An 18,788-nucleotide genomic window follows, 5' to 3' on the forward strand; every position below is an offset into this window, starting at 1 on the left:
TGATAGAGAGGTCATCCAATGCTCTATTGTCTTTGGCTGGGGGGAGGCGGTCGATATCTCTTATTTCTTGTATCACGTAGTCCCATATGCGTCCATAACGCTGGTCGAGGGCCACTAGAGCCGCGGAGTATGGGGTGCTTGAGTTGGAATATGCCAGCGCTATATTATGCGCTCTGGGCACCTTGAGATGCTTGAGGAGGATGGCATATTTGTACGACTCATCAGGGACGTCGGACATCATAGTCTCCAAGCACATCCGTAATTCCGTGTACTGTGCTCTGTCCTCGTGCGTAAAGTCTGGGAACGTCGGTGTGCCAAGGTACGATGCCATGGATGGCTGGCACATTGGTGAGCGTAGGGGAAGAGGCCTCCTGGGCGAGTCTCCCCGTACGTGTTGTCGTGGGTTGGTACTTGGTGGGTACCAGAGGCCGGGTACCCAGGTGCTGTTCCTCGGTGCTGACTGTACGTCAAACTCACCCGTGAGTTGAGTCGGGGGTTTGTAGTGCAGTGACTTGGGGCTGAAGTCTGGGCTGTACTGGGCCTCCTGGTCCTGAGTACGTTGCTGCGGGTGGGCTTGACTTTCCTCCTCTTCCTCTTCCTCTTCTAAGTCCTGAAGTCTTCTATTCAGTCTCTCTGCGACGTAGGCCGGTTCTTCCCGGTGGCTGGGTCTCGTATGGACCGGTCGGGGAGGGGGTTCGTAGACGTAGACAGGATCCTTCTGTTGGCCGGGTCCCGGGTCGCTTGGTCGGGTAGGGGAAGGTGCCCTAGACCCTTGTCGTGATGATCTCCGGGAGCTCCGTGCGGAGAGAGGGGGTGTCGCCCTGGCAATCAATTGTTCTATCATCTGCGCCTGCAGCCGGTCGCGCTCTGCTTCGCGCTGTGCATTGGCGGCGGCGCGCTGTGCATTGGCGCGGTCTCTTTCAATGTTCTCTTCCGTCTGAAGGCTCTCGCTCGGTTGCAGAGTGTTCGCGTTCACTAAGGGCTTGCGCTTGGAGTTGCGCGTGAAGGCGCTCTCGTTCCGCTGCAGATTGTTCGCGCTCGCTCGTCTGTTGAGCCTGAAGTCGCTCTCTTTCCATGGTAGAGTGTTCGCGCTCACTTAATTGTTGCGCCCGGAGGCGCTCTTGTTCCATGGCAGAGTGTTCGCGCTCACTTAATTGTTGTGCCCGGAGGCGCTCTTGTTCCATGGCAGAGTGTTCGCGCTCACTAAGCGTCTTTGCTTGAAGTCGATCACGTTCACCCTGAAGTCGATCGCGTTCGGTGGAGGCTGTCAGGGTGGCGATGAAGGCTTGCGCCAGTATCTGGTCCGCCTCGCTGGGGGATGACACTGACGGAGGTGATCGGCTTCTGACAGTGCTCGTTGGAGATCTGTTCTCCTGGCGCGCCCCGAGGTCCATCTCCTGGGCGCGCTTCTCTTCTGGTGGTGTGTCGGGTTCTGTCCCTGGAGCGCTTTCTTTATCCTGGAGCTCTCCGGGGACTATCCCGTTGATGTTGTCTGGAGGTATAGTCATGTCATGTCCCACCTGGTCCCCCCCGTGAGCTTGGTCAGTTTCGTTAGAACCCACTGGGGTCTCTACTGGCAGGGTCGCCTGGTCGATAGGATTTGACATGCTTTGACTATCCGCTTTATCCGTATTTAACGTCTGTTTAGATAAGCTAGGTAGTAGAACGACAGCGTATTCCTCCAGATAGGGAGGTGGCTGACGTTTGCGTTGCGGGCGTTCTAGCTTGGGAGAGCCGCTTGGGGAGTGTTCACCGCTGGCCATGGTTAATATCAATATTATATTAAATATTACACTGATACCCTCCGGCTCGAAGGACCAATTGTAACTGAGGGGTTACAATACCCTGACTGTATTAAAGATTGTGATATATTAAACCACTACTAGTTATGTACTTTAATTACTGGCCATACAGTACATGAATATATGTGACTGGGCATGGGGGCGCGGGACTTGTTGAGGTAAGGTCCAATTTTTTTTTTTACATATTGTGAAAGTACAGATTCATACCTTAAAAATAAGCCATCACTTGAACATTTTGGTGGGATATTTTTCAAGCTACATCCTATGAATCATGGAGATATCAGTAAACGCATTCAGAGATGAATGGTCTTCGAACTTGTGGAGAGGTTCACACCTGTGATTTAATCAACTACAACCATACCCAGAATGCATTGTATTCCATGGCCCCCCTCTCTCTGGGGACATTAACACCTTGCATCAGGCTCTTTTGTTATGGCAATGACTCTGTCTTGTGGCAAGTTGTTGTGGCAGTTGAAGTATTTGCCTTGTAAGTCTAAAAGCTAAATTACTAAATGTAAATGTATTATAAGGAAAGGTTAACCTTCTGTAGTGTGGTAGTGAAAGGGTTAACCGTCTGTAGTGTGGTAGTGAAAGGTTTGTTGGAAGCCTCACATAAGCCATGTAATGTTGGGGGTCAAGGTATTGGCTGAAGGAAAGGCTACATCAATAAGCATTTAGATGTTTAGATTTAAAGGTTAACCTTCTGTAGTGTGGCAGTGAAAGGGTTAACCTTCTGTAGCTGTGAGAGAATTGTTGAATAGATACACAAATGTTCTAGAATGTTTGATTATGACATCATACTGTGACATCACAAATGTTTTCGGGCATTCATAACATTATTTTCTATGATGAATTGAAAATGGGGGATCCTGATGTAAACAAGATGAAAGTATTTCTCTGGTCTGCATCCCCTTAACAATTGTGTGTATTGAGCTGTACTGTATTGTACCCATTCTGCAATCTGTTAATAAAGTTTTCAATCAATCAATCAAGTTAACCTTCTGTAGTGTGGCAGTGAAAGGGTTAACCTTCTGTAGTGTGGTAGTGAAAGGTTAACCTTCTGTAGTGTGGCAGTGAAAGGGTTAACCTTCTGTAGTGTGGCAGTGAAAGGGTTAACCTTCTGTAGTGTGGTAGTGAAAGGTTAACCTTCTGTTAACTCACTAAACCTCACAAACACCAGCAAGGAAAGGCTGCATCAAAATAACTGTTTTGTTTCGTAGCTGCGTTTCTGCCACAAGCAAAGAGACTGTTTCCATTCCGTGAAAACCCGCCCTACTCTGCTCTGATTCGCAGACTGTGGGTGGGGGGGGGAGAAACGCTGAATGTGATTGGATCAGAGTAGCCAGACAGACAGGCAGAGCAGCCAGCCGGACAGTGGAGCACTGAGAGAGAGGAAACAGCGGAGGATTTAACGAGGCGCGTTAATACAATTTTGTTTATCTGGCTTATTGCTGCGGATTCAAGCCAAGTTGCAATAATACAGTACAGCTCAATACACACAATTGTTAAGGGGATGCAGACCCAGAAAGACGTTTGTCTTGTCATCAAATGAATTGCCAGCGCGTTCGTCTACAACAACAACCAACGCGTCCTATAATAATAATAACTTGTTTGTTATTTTCTTTGAGTTTCCCTATTGAATGAATTTACTTCTTATACCATTAGGTTGCAATAAATTCACTCGAATTAAATTCGTTCGCTCATCAAATTCGTGACATTCTAAATGTGTTTTAATGTTGTTTAATTTAATGACAATACACCCGCGCGGACTCGCGTTTTTTTTTAATCTTTTTTATATGGACAGGACACTGCGTTTGTTGCGTTGCTATAACTTATAACATTAAGATAAAGTGTATAAACATTGTTCTTCTCCCTGCTAAGAAAGGAGAGCGTTTGGCTGTGTGTGTTTCAACACCTCTTAAGTACCTGTTAAGCTGACAGACCCACACCGTAAATCCCCTCACCTGTAGTTTTTCCACAGTATTGAGAGACAATACTGTCGAACTATATAACAATAATTACCTCATTTACAAGTTGTATTTAAGTTTGCAAATAAGAGCAAATAAGAGAACACATTATTGACATTTCAAAGATGTAAAAAAAAACAGATTTCGATTTGTTTCGATTTTCTGAAGAGCAAGACAATTGTTCCTTTTCTGGCACTTGTTTCTCACCGGATCAAATCGGGTTTGGTCACGTCGAGTCACATATATGATGAACACCCACACAAGAATACGGCATTGACACATAAAGTTCTATTGGAGGGTTATTTATTATTAGTAAGCAACGTTAGGTTACAGATTGAGAATTAGGCTCGCGCTTGTATGGCGAAGAACATACGTAAAGTCAGTCAAGAGCATAAGTCAATGAGAATAGTATGAATACTATGATGGGTCTAAGCTGACGCCACCTGTGGTATAGCAATTATATGGGCCACACCGGTACCAGCTGGAGACACTTGGGGGGTTCCCTCTGGGTGTAAGGCCGGTAGGGGTAGAGGAATGTTTGGGTACAAAGTCTGGGTCAACGAGGAATAACGAGGCTCCAGATACAGGAGCCGGTGCATGTACTCCCTTGATCAGCAGACAAAGCAACAGTTGTAATCCAGTATGCTCGACAGCATTGACGACAGCCAGCCAGCCCCTTCCAAGAGGCGGGCCCGAGTGATGATCCTCACGGGGGTAAATCCCAAATGACAGTGGGATCAACGGTTCTCTTCTCCAGTGGTCACGGTCCCAAAGCAATATAATCCAACCAGAAATGGTTCTGCAATCGCCGGTGTAGATTCTCCTGTGTACATATCCAACGGTTCTCGCCTAGGACTCCTCGGGTGTGGGCACGGATTTAGGCCGCACAGCCTGGATAAGTGCACTAGCTAAATCCACGACGAACCGGTGGTAATGCTGGTCACTGAAGAACTGTAGCCGCACTATACACTATAAATGATCGACTATTACTTCACATTAGATTAAGTCGAACTCAACGTTACTGCGTTAAACTCTGACACTTTAGCATTCTATTCGCACGCGGTTCTCAATGCTCTATTTAGATGCAAGGTTGCTCACTTCACTGCACGTTGACTCGTGGTGAAGGCATTAAGGTTTTGGTAAGACTACTGCTGTTTACACCTGCGCCGTATTTATACGTAAGGTGAATATCTAGTGCCAACCTCAGTTCTCGTCTCGTATTACTGCGCAGACTCTGGGCATGTAACGACATGCCCGGAGTTGCCTTTGAACTTGCCGTTGGGGGCTTGGTCGTTGGCGCCTGGGGTCGCTGTCCAATAGGAGAGCGAATATTACTCTGGTTTGTACACAGGTAAAGGGATATTCTGTGTATATATACAAACAATATACAAGGTATATCAAAACAATAAATATATATATTCAGTTTAATCTGACCCTTTGCAACACAGACCATGAAAAGCAGTTGAGAAATAAAAGAAAAAGACAAATAATCAACAAAATATCTCAATAAACACATCCTTCAACCACATGTTTTGCATCTCCACATGTGAAATCACCATTCATACCTAAAACAGCAAAGCAATAAAAAGAACAAGCACCAAACATTAAAATTAAAGGTTTTTCAGAAAGGAAAGAAAAACCAAAACAAACCAAACACATCCTCCTATTACACACGTGGCAGACCACTTATGAACGCTTCATGCATACCGAGAAAATATTAAAGGAATAAAAAGAACAAACATTTCAAACATCACATACACTCATCCTTTCCACTCATCATCATCACACAACTGCACCATTCAAACATGTCCTTGTGACTTGACAGCTCCACAGGCTCCATACAAACACATTCAGTCCAGAAAAGTACAGAAAAAATAGAAAAGAAATCAAAAGAATTTAATTCAATACCTCATCCATACATATACTGAGCACACATCAGTGGCCGTTAACTTCTAAGACATTTAAAAGAAATAAATTCAAATTAAAGTAATGTTAAAATTAAAATACCGATATGGCTTATACTAAAAGTGGTCAGTTGGCTCACCACACGATCTAACATCCTGTCTATCGTTAGGCCTAACTAGATAACAGACTCGGTCTACTATCTGTCATCCCCAGCCTCAATCATTCACTAAAAAGAAAAAAACATAGACAATAACAGAGACAATAACAGACCACACTCATCATTCACAGACCTACTTTAGCGAAATATTCACAAAGAAAAAACATTCACACCTGCTTCACTCCTGTATCAAAAACCTTTTATTCAACACAAATCTCTCACACAACAAAACAACCAAACCACTCTCCCATACAACTTGTTAATCAACCACAGACACAAGACACTGGTTAGTTTCCCTTCCTGCTCCTACTCTCAGCTTTCCCTGCTCTCAACCTCAGGCTAACCCAGTGCACACTTTCCTACCATACAGTTCTCACTGTGTTTTCTACACCTAACATCCAGAGGAAGTCTGGGAACCCCCTCAACGATAGAACCTCAAAACATACCCAGTGTCCTGAGAGCCTAACGCTATTCCTACTAATCAAATAGTTAGTCATTCAACGTCATAACTGCGCCTGAACTGGCCATCCTATTGATCTTCTCACCCACTCACTCAGCTGTCCTGAATTAGCACTTTGTCTCATCTTCCTGTTACACCTCTCTGTCACTTCCTATCTCCCCTATCTTCACCTGTGACCTGTAACAGTGATCATACACAACAGGCGTCACCATCCCCCTCATGCTGTCCTGAATTAGCACCTTATCTTCCTGTCACACCTCTCTGTGCCCTGTCATAAATACCTCCATCTGTTATCACATTCTGACCCTTCCCTCCTATCTTCACCAGCTGTGACCTCTCTCCTGCTGTAAAGATAGGCAGAGTCCCTCCTGTGAGCTTCGTGACCTTTCCTAAATCGCTTTACCACCCCATGACCATCCTGTAATTCAACAAAAGGTTAACCAGTACTCACACATTCTACCCTGGGGGCAAATCAACACATTCTTGCCTGACCCTAACAGCCAAACACAGAAAATGTACAGACCAAACAGTAAATCATTTACAATAACTGCAAAAACACAATCATACAGTCATCAAAACAGCATATAAACAAGTCCCCATCATTAAATTATCCTATTGAGACTCAAGGACTTGCAATCAATCTTAATATAAAACAACAGCCTATGTAAACCAATGGCATTAAAGATTTAACAATCTAAAACAAACATAAACACCACATCAATTCTCTACACACGTGCACAACCTAAACAGATTTCAACATAGCAATGCAACAAAATATACGCTAACAAGCCTACATCATTAAATTATCACCCCCATGATCTAAAGACTTGCAGCAACCATTAACACAAACATCATCCTATTTAAGTCAACAATGTCATTAAAGATTTTAACAAAGTACACAAGCATAAACAGACTCTCAAAATAATTGTACTCTAGACAGATATAAATCACATCTTTACACAACAACATCCCTGCATATCACAAATATAAGCATCACTCATGTAGTAAGACATCATTAGTGGTCAGTTCCCATATGCTAAGACTCAAAAAACTGTAAACCGGACGTTCTGGGAACGTTAACTCGGTACATATGTGACATATGATTCTAATGTAGATGTATCAATTGAATACAATGCAAGCAATATGTCATTTTCAGTGTAGAGCACCTGTCCAAATCCAGCCTACAGCTCCACTTGGTCAAGAATCTACACTTGTGTAACATACTATTGCCCAGTTTCACAGGTCCAGTGTGTAGCTGGTTTGTGAATCCCAGCTCAGTATGGGCCATGTATGCATTATTACATTTCTCCTTGATAGGCTCACTGCAATGTTTGCAGTCTAAGTAAACCCTTATCGACTTCCTCCCCTAAACTAACCACCATACATGTCACATCTACTGTTTACACAAAAATACAATGTACAATATACAAATACAACATTTTTAACACAATGCCAAATATTTCCTCACCTGTTTTTCGTCCTCTGAGCCGTTGTAACGCGCATGCGCAGTAGCGCAAACGGCGCACAGCAACCGATGTATACCGTGACAAAGTACAACTATCATTATTTACAAAACACCCCGTTCCGTCCTAATATAATGCAACGACATCCACCGCGCTCTCTAACACTTCCTAACCATCACTTTCAAAACTCTAATCATAACACATGTTCAAGTTCAAGTTCAAGTTCTTTAATAGTTGTCATACAGAAGTACAGAATACTTTCATACAAAATGCTTCTTACTGTTACGCTCCAGAGACTGTGCTAGACAAGATAGTATCAAATAACATAATAACATAATATAGCATGTAATTTAGAAGAAGAAAAATGAGGTCACAGTGTTCGGTATAGACATATGTACAATGTTCTGAGTTACCATATAATATACAATACTATGCAGTGTACTAATGTACAGTACTATCTAGTGCAAAGCAGAAATGGGATGAGGTACAATTTTAGGTACAATTTACAGTAAGGTGTACGAGTTGTAGTGCAATCCTTCATCCATAAATATAAAGTGTGGGGAGTGGGTGCTACAGTGTGTTTGTTTAAAGTGGGTGTGTGCTATAAAGTGTGTGGAGTGGGTGCTACAGTCTGTTTGTTTAAAGTGAGTGTGTGCGTGTGGATGTGTGTGCTATGTGCGTTTGGTGGTTGTTGTTGTGTAGTGTTCATTCATTGTTCGTTTAGCAGCCTGATGGCCTGGGGATAGAAGCTTCTTCTGAGTCTTTCTGTGCTCGCCTTGAGACTCCGGTATCGCTTGCCTGACCGCAGCAGTTCAAAGAGGCAGTTGTTCGGGTGACTGGAGTCTTTAATGATTCTCTTAGCCTTGCCCTTGCAACGCTTGATGTAAATGTTCTGGAGGGTGGGGAGCCCCCCTCCAATTGTGTGTTCGGCTGAACGTGTCACTCTTTGTAGTCTGCTTCGGTCTTGTGCAGTGCTATTCCCAAACCAGGAGGTGATGTTGCCGGTCAAGATGCTCTCTATTGTACATGAGTAGAAGTTCTTAAGGATCTTCTGACTGACTTGGAACTTCCTTAGGCGCCTGAGGAAGTAGAGGCGTTGTCGTGCCTTCTTCACAACACTGTCAATGTGTGTGGTCCATGTCAAGTCCTCGGATATGTAGGCTCCGAGGTACTTAAAGCTGTTGACTCTCTCAACCGGTGCCCCGTCGATGCTGAGGGGGCTGTAGTCCTTGACCCCCGACCTCCTGAAGTCCACAATCATCTCCTTTGTTTTGCTGACGTTCAGGGAGAGGCTGTTTTCCTGGCACCATCCCGCCAGGACCTTGACCTCTTCCAGGTAGGCCCTCTCGTCGTTGGCAGAGATCAGGCCCACCACCACTGTGTCGTCAGCAAATTTGATGATTGTATTGCTACTCCGCTGAGCCACACAGTCGTGTGTGTACAGGGAGTAGAGGAGGGGACTCAGAACACAGCCCTGGGGGGCCCCTATGTTGAGGGTGATGGATGAGGAGGTGCAGTTGCCTGCTCTCACCACCTGGGGTCTGCCAGTCAGGAAGTCCAAGACCCACTGGCAGAGGTCATAGCCCAAGCCCAGGTCCCTGAGCTTGGCTATGAGTATGGAGGGGACTATGGTATTGAATGCCGAGCTGTAGTCGATGAATAGCATTCTCACATAGTTCCCCTGCCTCTTGTCCAGGTGTGATGCTGCTGTGTGCAGCACATGGGCTATGGCGTCCTCCGTGGACCTGTTGGGGCGGTATGCAAATTGCAGGGGGTCCATGTTGATGGGGAGGGAGGAGCAGATGTAGCCCTTTACTAGCTTCTCAAAGCACTTCATGGCTATGGAGGTGAGAGCTACAGGGCGGTAGTCGTTGAGGCAAGCAGGCTTGGATTTTTTGGGTACAGGGATAATAGTGGACTTCTTCAGGCAGGTGGGGATGACAGCCTGTTCTAAGGACAGGTTAAATATGTCAGTGAATACTGGGGCCAGTTGGTCGGCACAGACTTTTAGGACGCGGCCGGGGATGCCGTCCGGACCTGCTGCCTTCCTGATATTCACTTTTTTAAAGGTCCGCCTCACCTCATGCTCTGTAACATGTCGCCCGCAAACTCACAAAACAGCCGCATGCAAGCTAACAGCCTAGCCAGCCTAATGTGATATTCCACACTCCAAGATCCGCGCGTCATGTGATGATCCACCCGCGGCCGGGATCCGCACATTTCATTCAATCCGCCCAGTACCAATAATATCTCCAAACAACCTACACGTGTTTAAACAACAAACTATTTTAAAAGAACAAACTATCGTAAAAGAATTTAAAACATTCTAATATACCAACGCCGTTACACAGTTCAACACGAATCTTAAACCAATTCTCCTACCCTTTCTCCGCCCGGCTCAATAACCAGGATGTCCAAAAACTCCTCTCCACATTATGACGTCATCAACCTGCGACTGCTTCTCCATAACAACATCGTCGTACACAATTATTACCGCATTAAATATAACCATTAATACGGCCACAATCACATCAACGTACCACTCGACTCGCTTCTTGACAACAATTGCTCCCACAGTCTTTCGTCAAATCTCTCACATCGCCGCCTTAACGTCCATAGATTACTGCGGCTCTTCCACAGAGCTAAGCTAGTTAGCCCCAACTTCCAATATGATTCACAGACTCGTATCGTTCCGATCCACGTTTAACAACATAACAACCCGGCCAAGCTTGCTATGATCATACATTTACACATATACATAATACCCCCAGCTGTCCCTAAACATGACTTAATAAACAATTAGTTGCTAAGAGCTTTTTGTACCCGATCGTCGCGGCGTAACGTATTGAAATAAGACGCCCAAGCTAAACACGTTCTATCGGGACCTCCGCCGGTCCTTGCCTTCTGAAATGAACCTTCTCGTGGTTAACAGGCAAATCCCGCATCCCCCTAATCAACCCTCAACAACGGATCGATTTCGGCTAGACCAGCTGATACCCCAGAGAAAATCCCCTAATATCCGGCTAAACTGGGTGATATTTTCAAAAGCTTTACGTGTTCAGCTTCGGAAGACCCCTCTCGTACGCTCATTTCACCACTACTACGTTAATATCCTGCGACCCGTGACGAACACCACCATATCGGCGCCTTCATTTTTTTTTATCCACTTTTTCTCCCATTTTCTATATTTTTCTCCCATCCCAATTTCGTATCATCCAATTCAACCCTCCCCTGTCACGAACGCTGTTTCTTGCCTCCCACAAGCCGGCTGCAATGTGGACTAAGTCATACATAGCACAAGTCCCCTCCGGTACTTGAGGTAACAGCAGTCGCATCTTTTCACCTGCGCAGCTCGATCTCTCAGTGTCGAGGAGTAACGCGTGGGAGGCTCACGCTGCCCCCGACACTACCTGATTCTACTGCGCAGGCGCACCAACCGACTTGTAGGAGTCGCTTGTTCACAACGCTCGATCCCCACCCTTCAGTTTCCCTCCCCGTAATACGGCCAATGTGTATTACTGCGGACGACCAGCTAAACTGAAAACAATGTGGAGAGCTGGATTCGAACACGCGAACCCAGCGTCTCCACATTGGTGGCGAGTGCCTTGCCCACTACACCACCTAGCCGCCCTTCATATCGGCGCCTTCATTACACATCCATCTGATTCCGTGACCCGTACAGTTGTGGACCAGAGCCTGAAAATTCCATTTGCGTTGTTTGCCGACGTTCTACACCGCCGCTCCCTGTCGCTTGAGATACGTCAGTAAGCCGAGGCCTGGCGTTTACCCAGCAATCGCACACTCTCATAATTCACTCACTGTACAGTACTCGAAAAAAATTACTCAACATACCATACACCTCCTGAAAAGACATGGGTCCATCTGTAAACCAGGGTGTATTCTACCGAGCTTCCCGAACGCAAGACGAATTTGGCCACGATCAAGAGCCATTCGTCAAACGCAGCCCGTTCCATAAATTTTCGAGTGGCATCCTAGACGTCCCCGCTTTTAAATTGAACCATGCCAATATGACCTGTGAATCGTCACGCATTCCTGCTACCCCAATCATCCTCTAACCAATCGTCGGGCCGCCGCTTTTTAAACAACAACAACAAAATAAAAAAGTACTATCCCCCTGCTCGCAAAGGCCTGGCACAAAATACGCTGCCCATACTTATTGCCATAAACCCCAAGCGAGCAGGCCGGAAACGGCCTCCTGTTTCTGAATAACCATACAAACATCAAAAGCCCATGATTGTATATTTACTGAACAACAAGCGCATTCCCTTTACCTTTGGACAGTCTAACCTAATCACCACTCCACCATTCCTGTACGCAAAGGCTATATTCACCCCGGGCCCCAACTAGTGGCTACACAACCAGCCTCCCATCCTTCCCCTGTTCTTCTATTCAGACAGCAAACCCTGCACTGCAAAACCCCTCGTAATGAACGCATCAACCTCCGGCTTTTTTTCTGGATGTCCCCAACGTGCAGGCAGGGCCGTGGCTCCGAGCAGCCAGCCACACAAACCTCACCGCACATCTTCAGGGGGGGGCACAACAGAGCGGGTCAGATAGGCACCATTTCTGTCGTATAATCTATACAATATCTAAGGCTATTTGCAGCACAAGGAGGGCGCTAACTGGAAGGAGGAAAAGGAGAGCGATGGAAACATGGTCTTCTCAGTTGACTTAGTCAGATGAGAAATAAACGTGCAGTCCAGACAAAAGGAACCATAGTTCAACTCAACTGATTTATTTGCCAAAGGGCCAAGGGTGGATAAGGCATCAGTTGCACACAGGAATTAATTCAGCATAATACATGATTGTACAGAAGGTTTGATGAGGTTAATCAAAATAGCCCATTCACAGTGGCTTCCTTACATCAAGACATTGTTGCACATAAATATCAGTCATGTTTATGCATGAAACGAGCATGTACTAAGCCATACACATGGGCACAACCTGGTCTAAGGTAGGAATTACATGTTCCTCTAGCCAACAATAATGAGTCCATGATTCTACTCACATGTATAACAGCACATTTCTCTGGTGGTGTGGTTGGAGGCTCAGCCGGACCCCCCCTGGGGACGGGTAGGTGGGCTGGCCTCCCAACTAACGGTACTGCTCTACTACTTATAGGTTTGAATGACCTCACTTATTTTTAAACTGGTTCAACCAATCACAAGTATCGGTCTTCTTGTTGGGGCTGATCTGCCCCAACATGTCCTTGTCGTGTGGGGGTTGGTGTCGATGGCCCCCTCCTTTGGGCTGTGGCTTCTCATGTTTGGACAGAGGGCTGTGTCTCCTCTGAATGCATCAAACACTTCAACATTCCTTCGTGTACCATTATTGATTTTCCAATCTATATGGTTTGTGTAATGACCTACAGACCTCTCATATCATCCCAGTACAGTCATTTCTTCTAGGCTGATACCAGACATCATATAGGAGACCACACCAACCTTTATTTACCAGATAATATAACTGTGATAAATATACCAGGATTTTATAACAAGAGTGAAATAACACTATTACTTTCATACTCGGGTGACATTCTAAATGGTATTCTTCTTTGTAAGTTACCTTCTACATTGATATGGTTAATGTAATAAGTAATACCAGATTTCCTATATAAAGTATACTGACTTAATAGTTCCTTGGATGTGTCTGCTAGTTATCTGCTAGACCGGCTGTCCCTCTGCTAGTTAGAGTGAGCCACCGTTTCCTGTGGGGTGTGACTTCCCCTGCGGCCTTTTATGACCTGCAACTGTTGTTCTCTAATCCAGTCTTACCCTGAGCGGGGGTTTGTTTGGAATGTCCTATCTAACACCAATAATCACTTTTGGCTAAGCCCTGCTTTTACATTATGGATTCTCTAATTATTCACACATATTAGTTATGAAATTCAATGTCAAATATCACCACAGACGCCACAACGTCGATTCCTGAACGCAACCTCTTTGATAGAGGAGAGATTACACCCATGCAGCCTCGAGTGTCGTGTGCAGTGTAAACAAACATTGTTTATGAGAACACATCCAAAGGGAACACAGTTTCTTGAGTCTGGCGTTGTTGTACTTTATCTATTTAGTGTTACTTTTGGGAGTAGTGGGGGAGAAATGAATGAATGAATGAAAACTTTATTTAACAGATTGCAGAATGGGTACAATACAGTACGGTGCAATACACACAATTGTTAAGGGGATGCAGACCAGAGAAAGACTTTCGTCTTGTTTACATCAGGGTCCCCCATTTTCAATTCATATCGACATTTATGACATACACAACATACATGACATTAGGGATTAATAAGAACGAGCTGCTTCGGAAGAAGACGGCCGCTGCTGCTGAAACCACCTCCTCGCGTCGCCTCGCTGGCTCTTCCGCCTCACAGCGCGGCAGCAGGCGATAAGGGGGGCGTGCTAGCGCGCGGTCACGTGGGCTTAGTGGCCAATCAGAGGAACCCGGAAACCGAACTGCGTTGTATTTGGCATAGACGCGTCCTGTTCTGCGTTTGGGTCCTTCACCAACACTAATCCTTTACACCATTCTTTTTTTTTGGATCCCCTTTTTTCTCCCATTTTCTATTTTTCTCCCATCCCAATTTCGTATCGTCCAATTCTACCCTCCCCTGTCTCGAATGCTGTTAGGCCATGCCTCCCACAAGCCGGCTGCAATGTGGACGAAGCCTTACATCACGTGTCCCCTCCGGTACTCGAGGAAGCAGCCGTCGCATCTTTTCACCTGCACAGCGCAATCTCTCAGCGGCGGAGGTCTGCGTGGGAGGGACACGCCGCCCCTGTCGCTTCCTGATTCTGCTGCGCAGGCGCACCAACCGACCTGTAGGAGTCGCTGTCCACAACGTCCGATCCCCACCCATCAGCTTTCCCACCCCTAACAGTGCCAATTGTGTTAGTATGAACGACCAGCCAAGCTGATAGCAATGCGGAGAGCTGGGCTCGAGCCCAGCGTCTCCTGCATTGGTGGCGAGCGCCTTGCCCACTACACCACCTAGCCGCCCCCTTCACACCATTCTTATTATCAAAGTTAAGTTTGTCATTTTTCCATTGACATGGAAGCACGAGATACAGTACTCGGGTCTCAGTTACAGCCATTTGATGCTAGATATATACTAAATAAAATACTGATCCTCATGACAGACATACAAACTGATTCAATAACAATCCAGTAGAAACTAATCATTCAATAAAAACGGTCAATAAAAACAGTGAATTGATTCAGTAGCAAACAAATCCAAAAATAAGAAACCTAGTCTAATTCAGTAAAACTGATTGTATTCCCCCCACACCTCTCCAATCTGTCTACCCTCCCCCATTTATCCACCTTTTGTCTCTCACCCCCCCCCCCTTTCAACCCTCTCCAGCCCTCCCCATTTCCAACTAGCTGTCTAAACCCTCCTCCTCCTCCTAACTCCCCCCCTCCTTGACTCTTCCAATCCAATCTTTCCTATCTCACCTGGGCACAACCCATATTCTCTGACTATAAAGATCTGCATTTCCCTTGTCTCAGGGAGCCCGTTATGAGACCCCCCCCCCCCCCGGCCAGGGCTTCCGCCAGGTCTCTCAAGCCAAATCGCCTGTGTTGTAAGCTAAATAAACCTGTGTTAAGTCTATATTTGACTGAGTACATCTTTGATCCGGTTAAATTCCTCCACAGCTGTATAATGAAAATACATTTAATTTTAAATCTAATCTAATATCAAACAAAATCATTCTCTCTGGTCACTTTTGACTTGATTTGTATTTCTATATTTATTTTTATATTATTGTAGACGTGTTGTTTTGTGTGAACAAAGCACAAAGATGAATTCCTTGTACCGTGTAACGTAGAAATAAACCTGTTCCTGATGAATAGCTTGTGCATCCTATTACAATTATTGACATGATCAAAATGAAATGTATTCATCTACTGATGTTGATGATGTCTGTTTTCCTGTTCACCTGCCTAGAAACCCTTATTTAAAACTGGTTCCATTTATTACTGGTTCCATTAAAAAAAGAAATGGTTCCATTTAAAACTGGTTCCGTTTAAAAGAAGGATCTCACAGATTGAGCACATTTTCTTTATTGAAAACTAAAGACGACTTTATATGAATAATAAGAAAGTGATCGAGACAGAGGATCTACAGAAGGCAATAATCCCAGTTGCAATGCAGATCAGAACACAATGACAGTTACACATTGATGTGAGCAGGAACACAAAGCTGCAACAGGGGGGGGGGGGGGGGGGGTGAACTATGATTACGTCTTCCTGAACGCTTGACTATCAGAACCCACACTCCATTGATATGTGATACACATTTCAAATATAGCTTTCCCCCCCCGCCTTATTAATGAAAAAAATACTTCTTTTGACCAATGAGGACCGACAAAGAGCTTCTCATGAGGGGAATTTAATGACCGTGGATGAAGAAGAAGGGCAGTACAGGCTGTCAACAACAGGGGAAGGAGCTGGTGTTGTTTCGGGTCGTTCCGTCTCGGGGGGGGGGTTCACTCTCGTCGGCCTCGACCCGTCTTCAGCCAGGACACAAACTCCTTGGCCGCCTGGTCCTGCAGGTAGGAGCTCACGTCGCTGGTGTAGGTGCCGTCCGCGTGGCGCCTGGTGGGACCGCTGTGAGACCGCGGGCGAGGAGAAAACAACGTTTAGAGACGTACCCCTTGTGTACTGTACCCAACAATACACTTGTTTTAGTTCATTGGTTGATTGGTTGATTGATTGATTGATTGATTGATTGATTGATTGATTGATTGATTAGTTGATTGATTGGTTGATTGATTGATTCTGTTTATTTAAATGTCATGCAATAATCATGATTGAATCATTAATAAAAGTACATCTGAAATACAGTAGTGGGAACAATGGCTCTGATTATCTCAGACATAGGATGTACTGTACTACAGCAGCCAATAGAAATCCTTTGCCTTCTTGTTTCAAGGTATTACGAGCGTCATCCCTCCTGTGACATCACAGAGTTTGAAGTGTCACATTAGAGGCGATCTGATAATTGATCGCCAACGAGTGAACGAGCTCCAAAACGCAAGAATGACCCGTCGCTCACCCGTTTCTTTTCGTGTTCTTCAGCCACTGGACGAAGTCCTGCGCTCTCCTGGTCTCCAGGTATTTACTGTAGTCGTTGGAGAACGTCCCCTCTGAGTGTCTCTTCATGCTTGATCCTCTGGGATCGCTGAACATAGAGTTGTCTGTCAGTAAGCTGCCAACAGAGACAGACAGACAGACAGACAGACAGACAGACAGACAGACAGACAGACAGACAGACAGACAGAGACACACACACACACACACACACACACACACACACACAGAGAATTCTATCAAGAATCAGAAGCAGTTTTTTTCCCCTTCCAAATTTTATGAAAATACAGGATTTTTTATGAACAAAAGGTTCTGTTCCAAGGAGAGACACGAAGGTGCAATATACATTTACATTTGGTCATTTAGCTGACGCTTTTATCCAAAGCGACTTACAAGGGTACAACTCTATCAGCTGAGTAACAATGTTCATCAAAGTGTATGTATACTGTATACTAAGTGTATGTTAGTATATAGGATAATATAAAGGACAAGCAGTGATGTAGAGAAATATAAAAGATGGGTAAACAATGACAATATAGACTATAATCTATTCTAGACTAGGAGTTTCAACCATTCATGATTAGTATATCATCAGCGTATAATGGTAACCGCTATTACCCTCCAATACGTCCCTGAGGACAAGGCTGTGAACGAGAGCTCAGAGGTGCAGAAACACAATGGAAGCGCAGCAGTTTAAGCATACACAGGATCTAAACAGAGATACCGTGAGAGGTTTCAGTGATGAATGACGGCCGGACGAGGCTCCAGAGGGGGAGGCGTGTTGGGAGCAGCGTGCGAGAGATCTTACCTGGAGTTCTCCTCCGTTTCGTGGTCAGAGACCTGCCAGCTGCCCTGCACGAGGATCAGGAGCAGGAGTCCAGCTAGAGAGTGGGCGCTTTTCATCGTTTGACCTTCCAGAGGAGAGCGAACAAACAGAACGAGAGGTCGAACGTAAGACATTCTGAAGATATCCATTTATTTTTTTAAATTATTATAATTCCGAGGTCCATGAAATCTTTCAGGTGTTTTTTTTGTTTTACCAGAATTACATCTTTGAATTCTCAAACTCATCAGCTGTTCAGTGATGTATAATGTTCTCAAATATACTGAGATGATACACCTGAAAAGGTCTCAGTGAGGAGGATTAAGAGGAAGAAGGTTTCTGAAGATGCTCACCTGCTCCTTGTCCAACAGACGTCTAGGAGGAAGAGGAGATAGTTTATAAGGTGCGTCGGTTTCTCGCTGCGCTCGATTCACCTCTCTCTCTGGCTGTTCTCTCTCTGGCTGGTATCACTCTTAGAGCAGTCTCATGGTGCCTTCTTGGACCGGTGAGTTCTTTTATAGTTGAGCTCAGTGGCACTGGTCCCAGGTGCCCCCCCTCCCTCCCTCCCCTCCCCTCCCCTTCCCCCTCCCCTACCCTTCCCCCTCCCCCGTCACAGAAAAGCTCAGCATATCCTCTGTTACTCTCGAGCTATTAGTCAGCTTCCGGGCTCAGTCCGCTAGACGTGTTTGACTTCGAAAAAATGTGGAAAACATCATGCGAGAGGTAAGAGCTGCTGTTACCTCAGGTGTCAAGATCAAACACGATCTCCATCCTGACAAACACATTCAAATTATTCAACTCTACATGCGCCATCTGTGTTCACATCATCCTGGTCTCCAGCCGGTGGCAAGAAACCAAACCAGTGGTTGTGGAGAGTGTTTATGAATTCATTATTGTCTTTTTAGACTAACCAGTGCAACTAATTGTTTCAAAGCAACTGTGAAAAGAATAACATGCATATTTCATTATGGGATGATATTCAGCGTCTTGCACCTGACGCTTCTATTTTATTTAAATATGAGTGTGAAGTTATATGTAATAATAATAATAATAATAATAATAATAATAATAATAATAATAATAATAATAATAAT

The 18,788-nt window shown here is 45.1% G+C and overlaps 1 protein-coding gene across 1 annotated transcript; it reads right to left on the reverse strand.

The window, feature by feature from the left end:
• Positions 1-16,267: 16,267 nt before the first annotated feature.
• On the reverse strand, positions 16,268-17,774 carry gcgb (glucagon b; the record flags this gene model as incomplete). Its single annotated transcript, XM_084309787.1, has 3 exons — positions 16,268-16,388; positions 16,837-16,989; positions 17,680-17,774. The coding sequence occupies 3 exons, from the start codon at positions 17,772-17,774 to the stop codon at positions 16,268-16,270; spliced, it is 369 nt and encodes a 122-aa protein (XP_084165913.1).
• Between the last annotated feature and the right edge of the window lie 1,014 nt (positions 17,775-18,788).

This window comes from Notolepis coatsorum, assembly GCF_963971535.1.
Source record: "Notolepis coatsorum genome assembly, chromosome: 3".
NCBI lineage: Eukaryota > Metazoa > Chordata > Actinopteri > Aulopiformes > Paralepididae > Notolepis > Notolepis coatsorum.